Below are 21,705 nucleotides of genomic sequence, written 5' to 3' on the forward strand. Positions count from 1 at the left end.
CAGACTTTGTTCTGGGCTAACCTGCTGGCCGCCTGCAGTGGGGGCGGGAAACACAAGTGATCACAAGCTGCTGTGATGACCCGTTATAGTCCAGCTCAGCCTGGCTCCCCAGGGCTCCTGCCCTGGCTCTCCCTGCCCAGATGCTCCAAGCCCAGGCTGCTGAGTGGGGAAAAAGCCCATGGTTTTCCCGGCTGAGGTCCGTCTGGCTGTCGTGCCACCACGGGCTGTCTCTGGGGCAGCTTGCGGTGACCCACACCCTCCAAGACCGGGGCTTGAGTCTTGTGGGCCGAGGCCTGGGCCCGGTCTGACCTCTGGCTTTTCAGTGCGTGCTGGACGCAGACACGTCCGAGCCAACGGACAGCCTGACCGAGCCAGCTGTGGCCTTCTGCCAGCGGGTGGGCAGCAAAGCCACCACCGTGTCTGAGATCGTGGGCACCAAGGACGAGGCCGTGTACCAGGCCATCGAGCAGGGGATCCAGAGGGTCAACAGCAAGGCCACCGCCCGACCCTACTGCATCCAGAAGTGGGCCGTTCTCCAGCGGGACTTCTCCATTTCGGGTGGAGAGCTGGGTAGGGCTTTGTTTTTCCTGCTTGTCTGTTCTCACTATCGCAGGGGCCGTGTGGGCAGGCAGGGGCCACGGCAGGCTGGAGGGAAGCAGCCAGGGCAAGCAGAGAGCCACGGACGGCCCCTCCTCCTGGCAGGACACAGTTCTGCGGCGCCGGCTTGCGCCCGGGGAGAGTCTGCCACGTGCACTACGTGTGTGCTGGAGCCTATGAATTCGAACGTACAACCTTTAACTTTGCTTTGGCTGGGGGGGCCGTTCTCCCCTGAAATCACAGTGGGAGCAGCAGACAGACCCCAAGGCCCTGGCTCTGGGGGCTCAGCTCATGTACAGGTAAAGGAAGACTTTCCGGACTGTGGTCCACAAAACCGGGGAAGCTGCGGTACAACCCCAGCCGGACAGAGAAGTCGCTCTTGGCTGTGGCACGTGGTTCGCGGCAGGGGGAGGCGGGATGGTTTCTAGAACAGCCTCTGGCCCGTGAGGCAGTAGGACACTGAGAGGCCCTCAGAGCTTGGAGCGCATCTGGCTGGCTGGCATGAACAGGGGGAAGGCAGGTGTCCTCTCTAACCAGCCTCCGGAAAGGCCTTTCATTTTGAAGTGTCCGGTGTCACAGCCCAGAGCACGTTCGGCCTCTAAGCTGCCCCCAAGCTACGTCGCAGCCCTTGTGACTGTGCTTTAGCGGAGCACGGACAGGGATTTGGGAAGGACCGCGGTCGGCGGAGGTGGCGCTCCCAGTCTCCCCTGCCCATCGGGCAAACAAAGCGCAGCACTCCGTGCCGTCATGTGCAGGGTCCCCAGCAACTCGTCAGAACGTCAGCCGCTTGCCTGCTCGCCTGCGGCTGTTGGCCGCAGCCTTGTCCCGAGGTTGCCCGTGTGTTCCCGGCATGGTGGCTCGCCGAGAGCCCCGGACAGAAACCATAGTTGTGCAGGTCTCTGTCATCGATTCACCCGAGAGACAGAATAGGAAACGATTAGGGGGGGACCAGAAATGGGTGCAGGATAAGGCAGGCGGCACCTCCTGGTCTTTTGTGATGCCTGGTGGCCCTTAGGCTGCGGGGACGATGCTGGGGCAGTGGAGGGGGGCGCGGGGGTGTAGTCGCAGGGGCTGGGTCACTGGGCGCCACCCTGCGGGCTGGCCGCACTCAGATGCTTACACACACCTTCCCAGGCTTCGCGGCATCCAGGCCTCACTCCCTCTTTCCAATTGCTCGTTTAGGTCCGACGATGAAGCTGAAACGGCTCACGGTTCTAGACAAGTACAAAGACATCATCGACTCTTTTTACCAAGAGCAAAAGAAGTAATCAGGGGCCATCCTCCCAGCTTCCGCTGAAGACGGCAGGCCTTTCGGAGGGCCGGCCTGAGCTCCGGGCCGCCTTCGGTCTGGGTGCACGGACACCTGGCAGGGCTGTGAGGTCTCCGTGTCTGGCCACGACACTGGCATCTACATTTGCCCGGTCCAGTGCCAGCAGCAACTGACGACTCCCAGAAGCTTCCCATGTGGGTAGTTTTAATTTTAAGCATTGCTTTTTGTTCAGGTGACGCATGAGCTCAGCTCTCCCCCCAGAAGTAGCAGGCAGGTCGCTAGCTCGCGCTGGGGAGGATGGCGAGGAGGACAGTGGGGAGGACGGCTGGAGCTCCTTTGCACACTGCAGGAGAGCCAGTACTTAGAACTCACCTCCGAGCTGACCTGCCTGGAACCGTGGCCGCTTCTGTGCCTGTCCCGGCACCAGGACACCTCACACTTGCCAGCTGATCTGGCGCTTAATAAAACCACTGCTGTCTATCTGACTGTGCGGCTGTGACTTGAGTATTAAACCGTTTAACAGAATCGCCAACAAGGACCTGGTTTTTCTTGTCCGTTGAGCAGGCGGGCCGGGTCGGAGTCGTGGGTGTTTCACCCATGGGACCATCGCGCCCCGGAGCCCGCAGGGCACAGGACGGCGCCGAGGGGTGCACACTATAAAGGCTGGCGGCCTGCACCAGCCCCACACCCCAAACACACGGAACCCCGCCAGGAGACGGGTGGTGAAAGGATACCCCTCAGTCCGTTCTGGAATTCTCTATTACAGCAGACCCAAGAGCCACGACCATTGGCACCATCCAGCTGAGCAGAGGAAGCCACGGCCAGAACAGACCGAGACACACGTTAGAGTGTGGGGACCAGCCTGAGGCAGCACCCAGACGGGGACCCTTGCTAAGGAATCCCGCATGCTCAGGGCACGGTATGCGAAGCCCGTGGGTCCACAATGTCACGTGGGATGTAAGAGAGGACGGGAGTCGCTAACAAGAGTGACTTAGCGTCTGACATAAAGGACAAAGGTGCTAGGTGGGGAAAGGGGTGGGGGGGGCATGGGGAGGGGGGTCAGTGGTGGAGCCCAGGCTGGACCACGGGCTCATCTCTCACTGGCGCCGCTGAGGCAGGACAGCAGGCAGTGACTCGGTGCCCTGGGGACAGGGCAGGCCGGCCAGCACCCCCAGTTTAACTGCAGCCGCAATCGAGGCAGTAGGGGCCTTGGGCTGCTACGGGCAGAGGGACATGTGCTGTAGGGTCCTGCGGCCGCCCCTCCACTCTGCTAAAGCTCTCCCCGAGAAGGGTGCGTCTCCAGTAACAAAGTAACCGAACCCACAAACGTTATTAACAAAAATTACATCGCCCATTACGTAGTTCTTAAAGTCTTTATTCATGTCAGTAGTTCACGTTGAAGGAGGCACCTGTCTACTCCCCACATCGCTAAGAAATATGCCGTGTCCACTGGTTTTGACCTGAACTTTCCAGGAGACCTCTCCCATGCCCATGTAGCTTTATAAGAATATCACCTTTACTAACATGTCGATAATCTATTTTGTTTCTATTACATTCTTCATAAACCAAGGAAAACAGATTTTCTTTAAAAAGTTGTTTTCTCTTATTAATTCTGTATCGTATTTACAGTTGAGGAAAAACCGTTTTAACCGAAATGTAAAATGATTAACATGGCAAACGATACAGTCCACTCAGAATTTACAAAAAACATATACCAGATAGACACCGAATAAATAAAACAAGCACTTGGGGAAGTCCTCGGAGAGCAGGCCTGGGGGCGTCACCAGCAGCCTCTGCACAGACTTTGTTCAGAAAAGGCAACATCTAAGGGGCCCATCAGGAAAGAAGCGGAGCGAACATGGGCACGACGGGCGGGACCTGCGTGGCCGGTGAGACTGACGGCCACAGACACCGCTCGCGGGGCCTCAATCCAGATCTCGTACTCGACGACAGATCTCGTCCGTGAAGTCGGAGCACTTTGCGTTGCCTCCTAAATCTTTTGTCAAGCTCTGGGAGAAGAAAAGAATGAAGATAAAAGGCAGCCACGCACTAGAGCAAAGCCAGGCCGGCTTCCCGGAGCGCCCCGGGGGAGACGCCGGCCGAGCTGGTCCGGCCGTCCCCGCAGAGAGCAAGGCCCCCACCCGGGCTGACGGGCCCCGTTCGCGCACACGGAACACCTGGCGAGGCCAGGACACACTCGCAACAGGGGAGGAGGGAGGCTCTCCAGAACTGTGCCTGTCAGTACAGCAGACCCTAAGAAAACAGTGGATGGTGGACCTTTAAACAAAGCACAAATCCCTTGGGGAAGTTTCAAAGTTTAAAAAACAGAGTTGACCCGTTTGGGGAAGCTGAGAAACGAACTGAAGGGACAGCGTGAATACCGCGGTGTCTGACTCATGAGCCAGAGACTGGGCGGCTCCCAGTCCGCGGAGACAGCCCGCCGGGCACTCCAGACTGCTGGCTCCCTGACTCTCCTCTGAGGAGGGAATCCCCCCTGCAGCCCAGTCGTCCACCAGCCTGTCCTCCCTTCGCTCACAAAGGGACCGAGACACTTAGTTCTCCCATCCGGCCACGTCCCACCGCCTCCCACACAGCTCCAAGGGCCACTGTGGAACCCTGCAGGGCTGGTATGGCCACTCGGAACAGAGCCTGTGCCTTCGAGGCCCAGCCTCCTCCCTGCCCATGCGCAGAACCACCAGGCCGGGCTCCAGCCTGACTGCGCGCCAGCCTGGCCGCCCTGGAGCAGCGGTGGGACCTTGGACAAGGCAGGTTCCCTCACCGGGGGAGAGGGATGCTCCCATCCCAGACCTCCCAAAGGGGTGGAGCCAGACGGAGACGCCGTGTGTGGGGAACACACAGTCACACAGTCCTGATAGCCACGATGGCTGCTTTTACGAAAGCTGTCTTACTCTCACAACTCACATGGAATGCTCCGTCTCTACATGCCCGATTTGCACAAACCGCTCGACCCCCCCCGCCCCCACGGCCGGGACCTCCACTCCCCTGGCTGTGGAAGACCACGCAGACCTTATCAGGAGCATCACCCGGGTTTGCGGGGGAAGGGGCAGGGACCTGGCCCAGATCGTGCGCCCAAGACAGGACATCGAGGCCTCGCAGGCTCCAGGCCCCGAACCATGGCTCCTCCCGCAGCACACGGGTGTCTCTGTGCCAGTGCTTCCCAGGCCTCCCTGGAGAAACCCGCAGCTCCTCTCCCCAGAGCACACACCGCGTGTGCTCAGGTACCGATACCTGCTTCCTCCACCCGGACCCAGCGTGCACAAAAGGGCAACCCGTACCTTCCCGTCCTTAATCGTGGCAAAGCACGCGGCCTCCACCCTCGCCGCGTGGTCGAAAAGGCCCATGTGCCGCAGCATCATGACGGCACTGAGCAGGAGGGCTGTGGGGTTGGCCATGTCCTTGCCCGCGATGTCTGGGGCAGTGCCGTGAACCTACCGGCGAGAAATGCAAACACGGTCAGGGGGACAGCAACAGTCCCCTCCCAGTCACGTGGGGCTGCGCCCCATCACGTCCCTTATCAGCCACGGGGCCAGGACAGAAAGCCTCAGAAAAATCAAGAGCCAGAATAATGGGTAAAGTGCAACAATGCAGACTGACGACCCTCTCCAACTTCCAACCCAGGTGCTATAACCGAGGAAGGACACATAGTAACAAGGACACAAAACAAAGAAGGGGGAGATGAATGAATGAACCATGCTTATACAAACAACCCAACGAAAGCACTGTTTTCTTATGACTCCTGGGAAAACTCAACACTTGAACCGTATTTGTGCAGATAACCCGTCCCGGACCCTCGGGCCATTCCTAAGTGAACGCTGCTTTTCCCGTGTCACCCGGGTCCTTACCGACTCGAAGATCGCAACCCCATTGGCTCCAATGTTGCCACTTGGTGTCACACCAAGACCTCCAATCAGTCCTGCACACAGGTCACTGGGGACAGAAAAACATTTCAAAGGGTGTTCTGAAAAATTACACACCTCGCCCAGACTCTGGATTTTATCTAATATTTTTTAAGGATTTTATTTATTTATTTGACAGAGAGAGAGAGAGAGAGCACAAGCAGGGGGAGCAGAAGAGGCAGAGGGAGAAGCAGGCTTCCCACTGAGTCCCGACGTGGGACTCGATCCCATGACCCTGAGATCATGACCTGAGCTGAAGGCAGACACTCAACCCACTGCACCCCCCAGGTGCCCCAGACTCCATTCTCTGCCAAAGGGAACCAGAGCTCCTTGGAGAAACAGCTGATCTGGGACCACAGGTAGAAAACCAGGATGGGCCGGAGGCAGCTGACTGTTCCAGAAAGCAGATGGTGGGCTGTGTCCAGAAGACACGACAGCTCAAAGGGACATGCACTGACTAATACAGATAATGGTTGTGACGGTTATACCCGTGAGTCAAACGGACAGAAGGACACAAGTAACTATGAGAGAAGGGAAGCAGACCGTCGCGGCAGAATGCCGACTAACAGACGGAGCGGTAACAGCCACCTCTGCGCGTGTAGGGGAGGGGCCCACCAGGAGGGGGAAGGCAGGCTGAGCTCGAGAGGGAGAAGTGACGTTAGCAGGGGTGCGCTGGGGGGACAGGGGACACACGAGTTCCTTGTCCATCTTGTTACTTTTCTGTAAGTCTGAAATGATGTCACAACAATTTTGTGAAAAGGACTGCCTCCTGGCTAGACACACAGCAACCAACCGACCAACCAACAAAACCTCTCAGACGGGGAAGAGGGGCGGATCATCAAAGCACAGCCCAGAGCCAATGTGGCAAATTAAACGAATCAGCCATCCAACACGTGATCACTGACATCCCCACAACGCGCCACGACACAACTCATCAGACACACGCTGTACTTTTTGTATTTGAATGAACTCCTTTTTTTTTTTTTTTTTTTTTTTTTTTTTTTTTTTTTTTTTTTTTTTAAAGATTTTATTTATTTATTTGACAGACAGAGATCACAAGCAGGCAGAGAGGCAGGCAGAGAGAGAGAGAGGAGGAAGCAGGCTCCCCGCTGAGGAGAAAGCCCGACGCGGGGCTCGATCCCAGGACCCCGGGATCATGACCTGAGCCGAAGGCAGAGGCTTTAACCCACTGAGCCACCCAGGCGCCCCTTGAATGAACTCCTTAAGCCGCATGCACTTCAGGGCACGCACAAATGAACTACAGGCACGACGACGCAGAGCTGGGCTCACCTGAGGATGTCTCCGTACAGATTCGGCATAACGAGAACGTCGAACTGCGACGGGTCCTGGACCATCTGTGAGGGACGCACAGCGTGTTCAGCGACCAGCAGCTGGGCTGCTGCGCCCACGACAGTCACAGAAGGCAGGCGAGCAAGCACTTATACTTACATTCAGACACACTGTATCAAGGTACATCTCATTAAACTTAATATCTTTACAGTTTTCAGCAACTTCCCTGCATTTTTGCAGAAAAAGCCCATCTGACATTCGCCTGTATTTAATCAAATAAAAATGGTTGAAAGAAAGGTTTGCAGAAAGAAAAGGGTCAGGTCAGAGAGCAAAGTTAAGTTCAAGAAATGTTAGTACCAGAAGCCCAGACATCTGATTTCAATCATAGTAAAATTATTTTTTAGGCAGTTAATAAAAAGCAAACTGAAAATGGGGATTTTTCTGGAAGTACAAAAGGGCATAAAAATGTAAAATAGTCTGATCATAATAAAAACTATTATTTTTAATAGTTCTGTCCAGCAAAAATGAAGAAATATAAGCATTAAGACTGACTCTTTTAAATGGCTGTACCACTGGACACACTCCAGCCCTCTGGCGGGTCAGGGAACCATGTCTGCGCCCGTCCAGAGCTGCCTTCAGCCGCCTGGGGCGAGCAGAGGGTGACCACCGAGGACCCATCAGACGGCGCTGGCTGGACAGCCCCAGCCCACTCGGGATGGCACACACGCCTGCTCTTCAACCTGTGTGGCCTCGGCTAGGCGGCCATACCAGCTGGGGATGCGGTCTCCAGTGTCTTGCTCCAATGATGCCCAGTCCCTCCTCCCCCCAGTCCGCTCACAGACAGAGCTGCCCGGCCCACTGGCTGGGGAGAAGGAAGGGCGCCAGTCGCTGAGCCCCCGACGGCAAGCGGCCCCGGCCAGCAGGGACTCACATGATGTTGGCTTTGTGCACGGCCGTGACGTTGCTCCGGTGGTTGCTGCGGGCGTACTCAAAGGCAAACTCCGCGATGCGCCTGCTGGCCTCCTCGGTAATGAGTTTGATACTCTGCACAACCCCGTCCACGATCTGAGGGGGAGCGGGTCCGGCCTCACTGCGCGGCTGGCGCTGGGCGCCCCACGACGGGGGACACGCGGGGCTCACAGCAGCCCCGGCCCCGGGAGGCAGGTGTCACGGGGCCCACGGAACGGATGGGGACAACTGAGGTGCAGAGGCCACCTGCCCCAGAACACACCCGTGAGGGGAATCGGGACTCCCAGCAGACGCCCGCCCCAGGCCGGGGTCTGAGCCCCCAGCTCACAGGGGTCATGGTGAGCTGTCCCTGCAAGGGGCTCCCGACACCCGGGAACCCGAGTGACAGTCCCAAGTGAACAGAAGGCGACGCGAGTGAGAAAGTGCGTGAGACGAACGTACCACATGCTCGATGCCGCTGTACTCGCCTTCCGTGTTCTCCCGGATGGTGACGATGTTCACATCGGTGTAAGGGGTCTTATAGCCCTCGATCGAGACACACGGACGGACGTTCGCATAAAGGTCGAACGTTTTCCGCAGCAATAAATTCATAGATGGGTGACCAGCTGCTATTGGGGTCTTTAAAGGTCCTGTGATAAAGAAGGACACCCAGATGACAACGGGGTACGTTCTGGGGCTGCCTTTTCTTCTTCTTTATGGACACAAGTACAGAACGTTGACTTGAAGTTCCAGTTTTCCCTTGCTTCACTTTCCCACTGGGGCATAGTCAGGATGAGAAGCGCCGGGTGACACGTGCACCGGGCGTGCTTCTGGCGGGCACACCCAGGCCACCCACTAACCCACCCGGGCTACTGCAGAAGGCCTGTCTCTGACTGTAACCGCTCCCTGACTCAAACAAAGGAGGAAGAGTTGCCTGGAAGCCTTCTGGAACATTACTGCACTCAAAAACACCACACACCTCCCGGGGGAGGACTGGGCGTGGCAATATCTGACCCTCCCCACCACCTACAAGGTGACAACATTCCCGCTATCATTTAGGGGAAGGGGCGCCTGGGTGGCTCAGTGGGTTAAGCCTCTGCCTTCGGCTCAGGTCATGATCTCAGGGTCTTGGGATTGAGCCCCGCATCGGGCTCTCTGCTCAGCAGGGAGCCTGCTTCCCTCCCCCTGCTTGTGCTCTCTCTGTCAAAAAAATAAATATATTGAAAACTAAAAAAAAATAAATAAACTAAAAGTGAAGGGAAAACAACAAAAGCAAAAGTAAGAAACCCACAGAGCCCCCGGCGCTGAGGGGCGGAGAGGGCATTTGGACTCGCACGTGTCTGCACCCGCAGCCTGTGCTCCACGGGACCCAGGCATGTGCTTGTGTTTTCAATCATGACCTGAAGCACGTATTAATTAAAATAATAATAAAAACGTGGAAACTGTGCAAAGGTAAATCTGGGTGAGCCAAAACACACACTTCTGTCTGACACTGGCTGGCAAGCCTGTACTGTTCTCACTGGGGGAAAACACGCCCAGGTGAGAAACCACCTCGCCGTGACCAGGCGGCTTCGTGCAGGCCGGCGGGAGGGCAGGAAGGTGACCCTCCGCGCTGCGCACCCACAACCACGTGCGTACGTCAGCCGCACGCCAGTACAGACTCGCCGGAGAAAGCAGAGGCTGCCCCACAGGGACGGTCGCACAGCAGCGCGGTCAGCCCTCGCTCCGACGGCGCAGCCCTGCGAGAGCACAGCACGTGGCGCAGAGACGTGCCCGAGCCCGCACGGCCACTACCTTTCAAGCCCATCTTGTTCTTATCCATGGACTCTTTGGCTTCGGGAGGGATCATCCACTTTCCTCCGGGTCCTTGGATGGCCGTGACATTCCGCTCCTCCCACTGAATGGGCGCCTAGATGCGGCGACACAGAGCACAGTGAGCTGCAGGCCTCGGGGGTGACCGGCACCCACTCCGAGGACCCGTCTTCCACGTCAGGGGGACTGGTGAAAACGCACAATAAAGGTCCAGAAAGTTCCTGGCACGCGAGAAGAGATGTCATTCCCTACTGTGACCGGAGGGCCTCTGCGCGCCAGCCCGTCCAGTCTGCACCAAGCTGCTACCTGCCCCCTTATTTTTCTCGCAACTCCTACCGCGGCTAGAGTCAGAGCATCGCGGCGAGAGGTGATACACGGCCGCCTACGACACGGGCGTGAAGTAGAAATCATCCAATCATCGAAGACCACACAGTAGAAAACTATGCATAAGTGTCCAGAAGGGGCGCCTGGGTGGCTCAGTGGTTAAAGCCTCTGCCTTCGGCTCAGGTCATGATCCCAGGGTCCTGGGATTAAGCCTCACATCGGGCTCTCTGCTCAGCAGGGAGCCTGCCTCCTCCTCCTCTCTCTCTCTGCCTGCCTCTCTGCCTACTTGTGATCTGTCTGTCAAATAAATAAAAATCTTTAAAAAAAAAGAAGTGTCCAGAAGAGGCCAGTGTATGGACAGAAAGTAGCCAAGTGGTGACCTGGGGCCGGCGGAGGGAGGGGCGGGCTGGGAGGGCTGGGGGACGGGCAGCCAGTGCTAAGGAGGGTTAAGATTTCTGTTTGGGGGGTGAGAACAGTCTAAAACTAGACCGTAGTGCCGGCTGCACAGCTCAGAGCATGGACTGAATACCACGGACTTGGACCTCACGTTGCAAACCAGCAAGCGTGTGGCATGTCGGCTACACCACGTACAGCTGTGGGGAAACCCCAGATATGGTCCATAATGCACACAGGTGCCCATCAGGGTCCCCTCCTTCCCCGGATGCGCCCCGGCAGCCGGCACAGGAGATGCCCCTGGTGTGGGGGGGTCCTTCTCCACAGGGCGCTCAGCGGGGGAGCAGCCCCCCGGCTCTCCGCACCACCTGCCCCTCCGCGGGGCTGTTGCTCACGGAGACACGCTGCGAAGTGAGCCCTGCGCGGAAGGCTGGGCCGCCACGATAATCGTTCCCACGCTTCGGGGTGACCCCACAGCGGGAATGTGGTTTCATCTTTCAAAATCTCCTAGCGGTTTTTTGAAACAGCAGCTCCAGTCGGGTTGGCAGGAAGGCAGGGACAGGGCGGACGGGGGACTGGCAGGGCTGAGCCCACGGCCCAGCGGCACGACTCGCGCGACTGCGCACGACGAAGCCAGCCCACGCTCCTGTCCCCGCAGCTGCAGCGAGCCACTCTGAGCCAGGGTCTCGGCAACGGGCGACACCGCCCCACCTCCCACAAGTTATCCCAAGAGCTCACACACTCCAACTGCCCAAGGAAAGTTCTCTAGAAATGATCACCGCGGGCATTTTCCCGGCACTTACTTTGGCGGCATCAAAAATCTTCATCACGGCAGCTGAAATCTCGGGGCCGATGCCGTCGCCTGGAATTAGAGTGACTGTCTGAACCTGAGCGTGAGAATCACCAAAGAGGACAGTCAGGGTTAACGCTGGAAGGTCCGGAAAGAACATCACTCAGAGAAATCCAGCTCCCGGGGGGCTGCTCGGGAAGACCGGAAGGCCTTCAGGAAGAGAGACGTCCCTCAAGAGAAGAGACTCTACTCTCCACCTGAGTTCCGAGGCCTTCATAAGGCTTACGTGATGCTCTTCAGATAACACAAAACCAACTACTAAGCAGACTTCCCAAATGATATTCTTTTCAGACAAGCTACAAAGAGGCCAATTAATTCACGCCTGGGCAACCGAGGAGAACAGAGTCCCCACCGTGCTCCGTCACTGGAACCCGGAGGGCTTCCCATGCAGGCGACTGATCCTCTGCCTCGGGGACTCTGGGGAGGTCTGTCCTCCCCCAGCTGCTCAGGCTTAAAAACACTTTCAAACATGTTCCCAGAGGACTGCTGCGGTCTGTTCTAGAACTCAGAGAACATCGGACTTCCAATCACAAGGGGGTCCCCACTTTCCTGAGTCCCTCTGTGACACCAGCGCCTCAGTGACAAGTGTCACCTAGGGAGCCCGGCGGAGTTTCTGTGGGGCCTACAAGAGCAGCAAGTATGGTCACACCTGAGAGTCTGAGTTAGCCACAGAATGACAAGGGTGTTGTTTATAACGCAACACCAGAGCTTTAGGACAAAGACTCAAACAATCAAGCTGGCATTTCAAACGTAGAAATAAAAATGTATAAAGGGACGTGACGACGGGACCTCAGTGAGGTAAGACCATATTCACACAGCCTCTCCCCATTCGGAGATAACAGGTCTCACGGGGACTTGCTCTCAGCGGGAACTCTGGCCCAGACTGCAGTCCCTGGTCTTTTCCTGAGTAGCTGCCTGCGCTACACTGTTCTAGACCACAGACTCAAGGGTCACTGGTCGTTTGCCTTCCGCTGATACTCACTGAGCAGGTGGACTATTTCTGAATTTCTCTGTTATTACCGAAGACATCTTTTAAAAATTTAGTTCCTCTTCTTATTTCTTTCAAATATAACCCCATCCCACCAGGCAAATATCTTTACGAAACGGACAGCTTAAATCACAGCAGAGAGCGCAGTTCGTGCGGTCAGCTCTGAGCGCCTCTGAAACGCTAGCGCGGCCAGCCTGACGCTTGAAATGCAAGCCTCGTTCTGCGTCTTTTGCATAAGCAGGAGCCCAAAGAACCCTTTGGCTTCTTCTTCCTGTTCTCCCACCACGTAAAACAAACGTCATCAGGCCACCAGAAGAATCCACTTTTCTTCCACAGTCCAGAAAGTCAATGGAAGAAAAGAGGTTCGAAGGTCTTACAAACCCCTCCCAGAGTAAGACGCTGTACGGGAGCAGAGAATTATGGAATCCAATCTGATTCTGTAAGAAGGGGGTAAACAAAACCCGCAGGAAGTCGCTGACCCACAGTCTTAGAACGCGCTAACAGTGTGGTGTCAGCTCTTGAAGCACAGAATTCCAGGCTGGGGGTTCTAAAGGCAGCAGATTTAATGAGAAATGGGAGATCCACTAACATGTCTACAAAGACTGTGAGAGGCTCAGACAAGTCGGGGCCTCCTAACAGCGGTCCCTCTACGGTTTTTAGGGAAGCTCACAAAATAAAAATGCAAAGCAGGCTTTGAAGCTTCTCAACAATTTTCTCTCAACTTGTACTAGTTTCAAAAAAAACCGTCTTACCAAAGTGAGATTGCGAAGGGAGGTGACAGGCTCAAGGGTGATTTCTATTTTTAACCAGGCTCCTTTAAGACATCAATGTGACAGGCTTAACAGAGCCAGCTGTGAGGAAATTCTTAAAAGTGCAAGTGATCCGACGAATTTATGCATGTCAGCCAAGAATCTAAATATCCAGTCTAAGTGGGACACGGTTTTCCCGAATTTTAAGTAAATGGCAACAAAAAACTGTATCATAAATGTGTTAGAGCATCCTTCTTGAGAAACTTCTAAAAGGAAAAAATAAAAGATATAATTATACTCACACCACCAGCAAGACCTCTGGTCAACTGTTTTTGGTTGCGGCGGAGCGTCCCCAGCAGCAGAGAGACCTACATCAATACCAACAAAGAAATGTCACGCACAGAAGTAAACCACGTACAGTGAGGAGTAGAGATGAGGCTGTTTCTGATGGCTGAGGACGCGGCAAGTCTGCACACGTAATTCAGGAACTTCTATATTAGCTCGATGTGACGAGCTATCTCAGATTTGAAAACCTCAGTTTTTGGCTTACCTTTGCCTTGAAAATTTCAGTACTATGTACTTTTACATTTCACTTGATGAATTTAAGTTGCCAAAAAATGCTGAGGGTCAAATGAAACTATCCCTTTGAACTCAAACACAGAAATTTTCTCAGATGATCTGGAAGGTTTTAGGTCAACATTCTTGACTACCGGGTCATTTTGGGGAGGGGGGACATATTCAAAGAAAACTATCACAAATTTTAAGCTGGAAGCATCCTTAAAAATTCCAGAGCCCAACTCACTCATTACACAGGTGGAGGCATTGCTATCTCAAGGGTCAGGATTTGCCTACAGCTGCAGAGACCAGACTGCAAGTCTCCCGACTCCCAGTCCAGTGCTCCTTCGGTGGAAGGAACTACTGACGGAACCAGTGGAAGTGCCTGTTCTTCTCCCATGAGTATTAGTAATTACACTTTATAAAAACAAAATATAATAAAGTTTATTTAATACCATTTGACACCTATGTCATACGAATGAAGATTTTACTTATTTTTCTAGTAATACAAGTAATGTGATCGTTATTATTAATTGTCAGGAAAGAGGATACAGAAAAAAGCAAAGTGACCCCCTAACCCCACTAGTGCAAGATGTTACCACTGGTATATTGGCTTCTGCTCAACGCTACCAGACACTAGAAACACATTTTATTATTTTTTTTTAAGATTTTATTTATTTATTTGACAGAGATAGATCACAAGCAGGCAGAGAGGCAGGCAGAGAGAGAGGAGGAAGCAGGCTCCCCGCCGAGCAGAGAGCCCGATGCGGGGCTCGATCCCAGGACTCTGAGATCATGACCTGAGCCGAAGGCAGCGGCTTAACCCACTGAGCCACCCAGGCGCCCCTAGAAACACATTTTAAAAGGTTACTTTGAACTTTAATAACTGAAGTCATTGGAAACTGGTACAAAGTCCTATTAAGAAACTGGGTCCATAGACCACAGGTACTGAAATTCATTACATGTTATAAAGGTAACTTTTTTTCACGCTAGATACATAAGCCATTTGTTACACCCTGGCTTGGTCTACCCTCCTGGGGACGGTTCTCGTAAGGCCCAACCCTTTGCAGTCAGCCTGGCGTCCACTAACGAGACACCGAGCAAGAGCCCAGCAGGTAGGAAGAACTGGTGTTCTCTAACCTGGCATGTACAGTCATCTGGACCCAAAAGAACACTCTGTGCCAAAACCGGTGGCAAAAATCTTAATCCCAGAACATGATTCATCCACGGACAGACGGGGCCCTGGAAGAGAGGCTGTGTAACAGCACTCGGTGACAGGAACACGATAAAATGTGACGCGCGCGTCTGCCCAGCCCAGCCCAGCCCAGCGAGAAAGAGGGGGAAGACAGTCATACAAAACGGGCCCATGTTCTGTGACAAAAGACCTAACCAACCCGTGATTTAAAATGCCAATCTACAAGCACAAAGATTTTTATGTCTTCATTGTCGGACCTCCAGTGCCGCCGACAGCACGGGGCTCACAGGAGGTGCTCAATGAATGCATTCTGGAGAGACACAGGCCAGCCTCGACCATCTCTTTTATCTGACAAGTCCCCATCCCAGCAAACATCTTAATACTTGGGACGATTTTCTCTCAGGTGGTCCACGTTTGTCATCTCTCCCATGTGATCTTGGAATAAGGCAGTATACACCTAAGTCACTAAAATGACCCAGAACTGTAAGTAAAATGAGATTTTTTTTAAGGCAGAGACTGTCTTGTACTTCACGCTGCATCTGTACACACATTACGTTATGCTACCGCTGTAAAACCTGGAGAGGCAGGAATCAGTGGCCTGTTTCAGGTAAGGAGACTAGGGCCAGGCTCACAGCGCGTGAACTGGGCTGACTTCAGGTGCTGGGCCGTCTCAATCCACAGCTCCTTGTTCCCTTTACAGTTTCACAATCCAACTTAAAAATATACACAGTGTTGGATGTATGGCTGGTACTCACTCACTACATGTTTGCTGCTGGGGAACCTGCTCGTTGTAATTATGGCATTTCAGAACCAGAAAGGTCTTTAGAAACCTAGTATTTTCTCTAAATAAAGCTTTTTTTAGGAAAGATTAAGCTGCAGACCACTTTTTCAGATTAAACCCTGAAGGTACCCCCAAGAGAGGAACCGCTCTGCTGGAAGCATGAGGCCAGCATCCCCAGCATCCTGGGGCATGGGGCTCTGCAGCACCTTCTCGCTCCAACCCCTAAACGGAGAAACGGGCCCCACAGAGGTCCAATGCTGGCCAAGGGCCAGACGGGCGACCACGTCAGGGGAGAACCTCATCGGAACCCACAGCCCAGCAGCTTCTGAACCCCCGCGGTGTGGTTTTTCCTTGTAGTAGGCGCCGCAGGCAAAGCAGGCTGACCGGCACATCATCACCGGCAGCCGCCTGAGCCCACCTCCCAAGCGCAAGGCACCCACCGAAGATGAGGCAGTAAGTGGGGGCGACCTCCGTGACGAAAGGTTTGATTTCTGCTGAGACCGTGACCAGAAATCACTTCACCTTCAGGAGCAAATGGGGCAGAACAGTGACCATCACGCACGAAGCCGGGCCGGAGAGGCTGGCAAAGCAGACCCCGCTTCCTGAGGCCCAGGAACGCCGCCGGCGGGGGAGTGCAAGATGGAGGCCGAATGCTGGGGAAGCTTCGGGGCTGCGCCTTCTGGTGAACTCCTGCCCTCCCAGGACCACGGCCAGCGCTCAAACAACCCCCCACAGACGGGCCAAGTGAGCTCAGAGATGTAAAGCAGCCGCTCAAGGTCACACAGCCACAAGCAGGGCTGCCCCAGATGCAAACCTAGGTCGGACGGGGGTGCAGACTTCCAGAGGAGAGCTCTGGTCCCTAAATCACAGTGACCTGGGATGCTCTTTAAGCTCAAAGCAAAGGAGAAAAATAGCACTAAGTTTTACCAAAAAAAAGGGGCATTTCTTGCGGCAGATTTCCAGGGGCCATGCTTGAAGCGCAACAGGAGACCCAGGGCCTACTCTTCCCTGTGCCTGTCACGTGGGTGACCTTGGCCACGAATAGGGAGAATGGGACCGACAACTAGGAAGTGGGACGCCCGGGGCCGCCCCCAGTTCCGACCCCGACTCCCCGCATGACCTTGAGCGGCGGCGTCTGCAGAAACGAGCCCAGGAACCGCGGGGGGCCCTGACGCCCCTTCCGGGTTCGGCCCTTGCCCCGAGCTGTCAAGGGCAGCGACAAGTCTCCTCGAGGTCGCGGGGCTCTCCGCAGGGACAGGGCGGGGGCCCGGGGTAGGATGTCCCGGGGCCGGGGGTGGGGGGGTGGGGGAGGGCCGCGCCGTGTGTGGCGGGCCCGGGTGTCCCGGCGAGCGGCGCGGCCTGCGCCCGGGACACCATCCCCCCGCCGGCCGCGCTCGGACCCCCGGGCCACCCGGGCCACCCCCACCCCGGCCGCCGCGCGGCGCTTGCCGGCATACGCTGGCCGGGCCCTGACCTTGGCCCGCCTCCGGCGCGCCTGTCCGGGAGCACGGCCGCCCGCACCGTCCGCGCCCGTCGAGGCCCGCGCACAGCGCCGCCGCCGCTCTGCCCGCGCAGCCCGCGCGCCGCTCACCCGCCCGCCGGACTCTCACCTTGGAGATCCACGCGGGGCCCGCCATCGCGTCCCTCCTGGCGCCGCGACAACAGCAGCGGCAGCACTGCGCAGTCGCGCAGTCCGGGCTGGAGCCCCGCCCCCTGCGGGGGCCACGCCCCCACTCAGGCCCCTCCCCCGAGTCTCGGTCCCGCCCCTGTCTGGTCCGGCCCTGGACGGGCGCCGTCTCTGTTGACCAATCGCCTGCCTCCCCTCGCAGTAACGTAGAAAGACGCGACCCGGAAGCATCGGGAAGGCCCGCCCCCTCCTCCCGGGGGCAGCCGCTGCGCCGGGCCAGGCGAGACGCGGCTGCTCACCGCAGTTTGCAACTTCGTGCGGGTACTGGGGACGGCTCGCACCGTCACAGACGCTTCTTGTTGTGTGACAGTGTCACCGACGAGTGGTTGCGGGAGTCCGGCGGCCTGCCGTGAGCGCTGGGTCCTGTCCGGCGCGGGCCCGCGGACCCCGGCGTCGGGCGTCACGGCCGCGCGGGTGAGGCTGCAGGCGGTGCGGGGACGCGCTGGGGCACCTAGTCCCGGAGCGGGGGGCTGGCCAGGGAGGCCTCCTCCCGGGGGACGGGGCTGGCCGGGGAGCCTCGTCCCGGGGACCCGGGGCGCCGCGGCGACTCACACTAGGAACGCCCCCGCCCGCCCTGCAAGGTGGTGCTTAGGTGAGAGATGACGCCCAGGGCCTCCGTGAGATAAAACAATCAACCACAGCTACGCCTGCGGCCTGGGCAGGGCCGGGGGACCTCGCCAGCCTCCCCCTGGCTCTGGCGGTCTTGGGACCTGGCGATCCGGCCCTGAAGGGTCCGCAGACTCTCTCCCTCCGTCGCCTCCAGGCCTGCCCTGCCCCGGCCAGCCCTCCTCCCCTCTCGCTGGACCAGCCTGGCTTGCCAGCTCCCGGCTCTCCCTCGCTCGCCTCTCACAGTGTCTATTTTCAGCCGAATTCCCGCCCCTCCTTCCCGCCGCACAGTCCCGGAGTGCCCGCCAAGCAGGCCTGCTGGCCAGCCCCCAGATGCTTCCTGTGCTTGACTGGTCCCACGCTCGTGCTGTTGCCGCTGCCTGGCGGCCCTTTCGTCCCCTTCCCACCTGTTGAGACAGCTGGGACGTTGGTTCCTTGAGGAAACCCCCACCACCTGCCCACCTGTCCCTCTCCCTACTCAGAGCTCCGTAGCCCTGGATTCCCACCGCCCCTGGGGAGCCTTATCCCATTCTTTTCTGCTGTGTATGTTTGAGAAGATCTCCCTCCAGCAGCCTTTGCTTTGGGAACAGAATCAGCACATTTTCTCCTCAGTTACTATAAAAGACCAAGGGACTTGCTCCAGTCTCTGTTGAATCCCCACATCAGCCCCACAAGGAAACTGAGGTACAGCGGGCTGCAGTGATGCCGTGTTACACTGGGTAACATAATTCCTGAGGGGTCATCGGTTCAACACGGCCTCCCAAGAGGAGTCTGGTCAGGTGCACTGTGAGAACGAGAAATGAGCCCCGCCCCCCCCGGGCGCCGAGTCACTGGGAGACACCCAGACACTGAGACAGGGACAGGTGCTTGAAGGGTTTTGAACAGGGTGGGGTTGGTAGGGGAAGATCCCACTGTGAAGATGGAACTTAAAGTGGTCCTTGCAGAGCTGAGATGTCAGCAGCCTGAGATGGGGCCAGGAGAAGGGACCGGTGCCAGCAAAGCCTTGGAGGCAGGAAAGCATCAAATTCTCAGAAGCTCGGGTGCTTGGACTGAAATGGACCTTGGAGGTTTCCCAGCCAATTCCCACAACGAGGTGCTCCCTGCCTCCTGAGCAGCTGGAGGGACATCGAGGAGACAACCGCTGCCTCAAGCCCAGCTGGGAGCCGCTCTCTGGACCAGGCCACAGGATCCAGAACCCCTCAGCCATTCTGGAGCGCCTCCAACATGCACGTCACTCTCCTCTGGACAAGCCCCTGTGTCCTGTCCTTACACTTTGTAGCATCCGGACGTGCCATCAGCAGTGTCTATTTGCCCCTCAAGAGAAGGATCTAGAAGGTGTGCCCTTGGGATTACAGCGCCACCAATCCAAGACAATGTTTTTAATCGAGACAGCAACCTTTAATAAATCAGCAAAATATGTTCTATTTATTCACATACCAAGGGCTTCTTTTTACTTTTTATAAAGGGAGCACAAATTTATTTCAATAGGGTTTCCTAAACATTAGAACTTTAGTAAATAAATGGGCAAGGGACCCATGTGAATGATCAGTTCACAGCCAAAAAAACAAACAAACAAAGTCCTTAAAATATTTAATGTAGGGGCTCCTGGGGACTCCAGTCAGTTAAACGTCCAACTCTTTTTTTTTTTTTTAATTTTATTTATTTATTTGATAGATCTCAAGTGGGCAGAGAGAGAGGGAGAAGCAGTCTCCCTGCTGAGCAGAGAGCCCAATGTGGGGCTCGATCCCGGGACCCTGAGATCATGACCTGAGCCGAAGGCAGCGGCTCAACCCACTGAGCCACCCAGGCGCCCCAAACATCCAACTCTTGATCTCAGTTCATGTCTTGATATCAGGGTGGTAAGCTCAGGCCTGCATTGGGCTCCACTCTGGGTAGGGGGCCTGCTTAAGAAAACAAAATAAAATGTCTACCCTTAGCCATAATCGAGTACATGCAAAAATTTAAAAGTTAGAAATCTTTTTACCTCCTTTGTTAGGAAGTATGAACATGCTAATACCCTCTACTATGTAATGGATGGTGGTTCCAGCTGGCTGCCTCCCATTGATACCTCCGCCAGGCCCTTTCTGGAAAACATTGTAGCCACTGTGTCTCCAGCTTCTGTGTTCTTACCCTCATCTCCTGCATAGATCCATTCCTGAGAATCCCTTGAGAAAACCCACAAAGACAAATCCATCAGCACAAAGACACTCATTATAGGATTGTCTGTAATTTTATTAATTGAAAGAAAAGCAGTCTAGATGATTAACAGGAAGTGGTCATGTAATTACAGCAAAGGAATTGAATGGGACACCACACAGCCCTCAAAAGTGATTGTTATGGAAACTTTTTTGGTATCTTGGTAATTATTTATGGTCAGAAAAAAATGTATCAGAATTTAACATTTATCTAATGTAGGAGAGAGGACATTAGGATTCAAAGCCAATGGCAAGAAAGAATTCTTTTTTTTTTTTTAAGATTTTATTTATTTGACAGAGAGAGATCACAAGTGGGCAGAGAGGCAGGCAGAGAGAGAGAGGAGGAAGCAGGCTCCCTGCAGAGCAGAGAGCCCGATGCGGGGCTCGATCCCAGGACCCCGGGATCATGACCTGAGCTGAAGGCAGAGGCTTAACCACTGAGCCACCCAGGTGCCCACAAGAAAGAATTCTTGAGACATCTTTGGTACATAATGGTGGTTTATTAAAGCAAGGGTAGGACCCACGGGCAGGAAGAGCTACAGCCCCGGGGTTGTGAGGGATGGTAAGGGCTGGCTGAAGGGGTTGGGGGAGGTAAGGAAAAGTGAGGTTTCAAAAGAGGACCTACAAGATACCGGACGCCTTGCCATTGTCAAATTAAGGTCGCTTTCCCCTCTAGCAAGGCATTAAGACAGTTGAGAAAGGGGCTCCTGGGTGGCTCAGTGGGTTAAGCCTCTGCCTTCGGCTCAGGTCATGATCTCAGGGTCCTGGGATCAAGCCCCGCATCAGGCTCTCCACTCAGTGGGGAGCCTGCTTCCCTCTCTCTCTCTGCCTGCCTCTCTGCCTATTTGTGATCTCTGTCAAATAAATAAAATCTTTAAAAATAATAAATAAATAAATATTTCCGTTTAAATAATGTGATGTATGTGTGTGGTATGGGTTTGAACCCATAACTACAGAAAATCACCTCCTACAGGCAAGCTTTGGCCCAGTGCCTCCTTTTGGACAGCTAAGAATTGTTTTGACATTTACACTTTTATAAGTGTCTCATAAAAATTAAAAGATAATGCTTTGAGGGACTTCAATTACGTAAAATTCAGATTGCAGTGCTGATAAGTAACGTGTAGCTGGAACACAGCCCACCCACGCGCCCGGTATGACAGCAGTCAGAGCCACAGCGAGGAGACGGGGCATAGCCCTGGACTGCAGATCCTGCAGAGCTGAAACTCTCCTGTCTGGTCCAAATGGAGAAAACATGCTGAACCCCAGAGCCATGGTGTCCAGACATTTTGGCCTCAACACTACTTCTCACTCTTAAAATTTGAGGCCCCGAACTCTGTTAATACAGATTATTAATATTTAACCTAAGTTAAAATAGCAAATGACCCCTACGGCTGTATTCGTGTGTGTGTGTGTGTGTTTTAAGATTTTATTTATTTATTTGACAGACAGAGCCAGCCACTGAGCCACCCAGGCATCCCTCAAGTGTGTTTTTTTTTAAATAAATTTTATTAAAATTTAATTTATTTCACAGAGACAGAGAGATCACAA

The 21,705-nt window shown here is 55.0% G+C and overlaps 2 protein-coding genes across 8 annotated transcripts in view; one reads left to right on the forward strand and one right to left on the reverse strand.

The window, feature by feature from the left end:
* The window catches only part of ACSBG1 (acyl-CoA synthetase bubblegum family member 1), a 43,822-nt gene extending 41,423 nt beyond the window's left edge, over positions 1-2,399 (forward strand). For 4 of the 6 annotated variants that reach the window (XM_047735871.1, XM_047735869.1, XM_047735868.1 and 1 more), the window contains 2 exons: positions 324-634; positions 676-1,731. In XM_047735871.1, coding sequence (XP_047591827.1) covers positions 324-634; positions 676-832 — 468 coding nt within the window. In that variant the 3' untranslated portion in view covers positions 833-1,731. Of the gene's footprint in view, positions 1-323; positions 635-675; positions 1,732-1,779 lie in introns of those variants that run through there. The other 2 variants (XM_047735873.1, XM_047735872.1) reach the window with 2 other exon arrangements.
* An 827-nt stretch (positions 2,400-3,226) lies between these two features.
* IDH3A (isocitrate dehydrogenase (NAD(+)) 3 catalytic subunit alpha) lies at positions 3,227-17,375 on the reverse strand. 2 transcript variants are annotated; one of them, XM_047735874.1, is made up of 11 exons: positions 17,280-17,375; positions 13,441-13,506; positions 11,355-11,438; positions 9,817-9,931; positions 8,485-8,672; positions 8,006-8,139; positions 7,234-7,336; positions 7,075-7,139; positions 5,731-5,815; positions 5,164-5,316; positions 3,227-3,876 (listed from the first exon to the last, which is right to left on the reverse strand). In XM_047735874.1, exons 1-11 carry the CDS (start codon positions 17,304-17,306, stop codon positions 3,793-3,795), a joined length of 1,104 nt encoding a protein of 367 aa, XP_047591830.1. In that variant the 5' UTR covers positions 17,307-17,375; the 3' UTR covers positions 3,227-3,792. The 2 variants fall into 2 exon arrangements, with proteins under 2 accessions (XP_047591830.1, XP_047591831.1); XM_047735875.1 differs by lacking the exon at positions 17,280-17,375 and having other exon boundaries at positions 11,355-11,413.
* Positions 17,376-21,705: the final 4,330 nt, after the last annotated feature.

Source organism: Lutra lutra, chromosome 7 (genome assembly GCF_902655055.1).
Source record: "Lutra lutra chromosome 7, mLutLut1.2, whole genome shotgun sequence".
In the NCBI taxonomy this organism is placed as follows: Eukaryota; Metazoa; Chordata; class Mammalia; order Carnivora; family Mustelidae; genus Lutra; species Lutra lutra.

Excerpts from the sequence above, each read along its gene's own strand:
- IDH3A (XM_047735874.1), bottom strand. The coding sequence starts at position 17,306 with ATGGCGGGCCCCGCGTGGATCTCCAAG. Across the intron at positions 13,507-17,279 it reads GCCCCGCGTGGATCTCCAAG|GTCTCTCTGCTGCTGGGGAC; the intron begins GTGAGAGTCCGG and ends GTATTGATGTAG. Across the intron at positions 7,140-7,233 it reads TTGATACAGTGTGTCTGAAT|ATGGTCCAGGACCCGTCGCA; the intron begins GTAAGTATAAGT and ends CGTCCCTCACAG.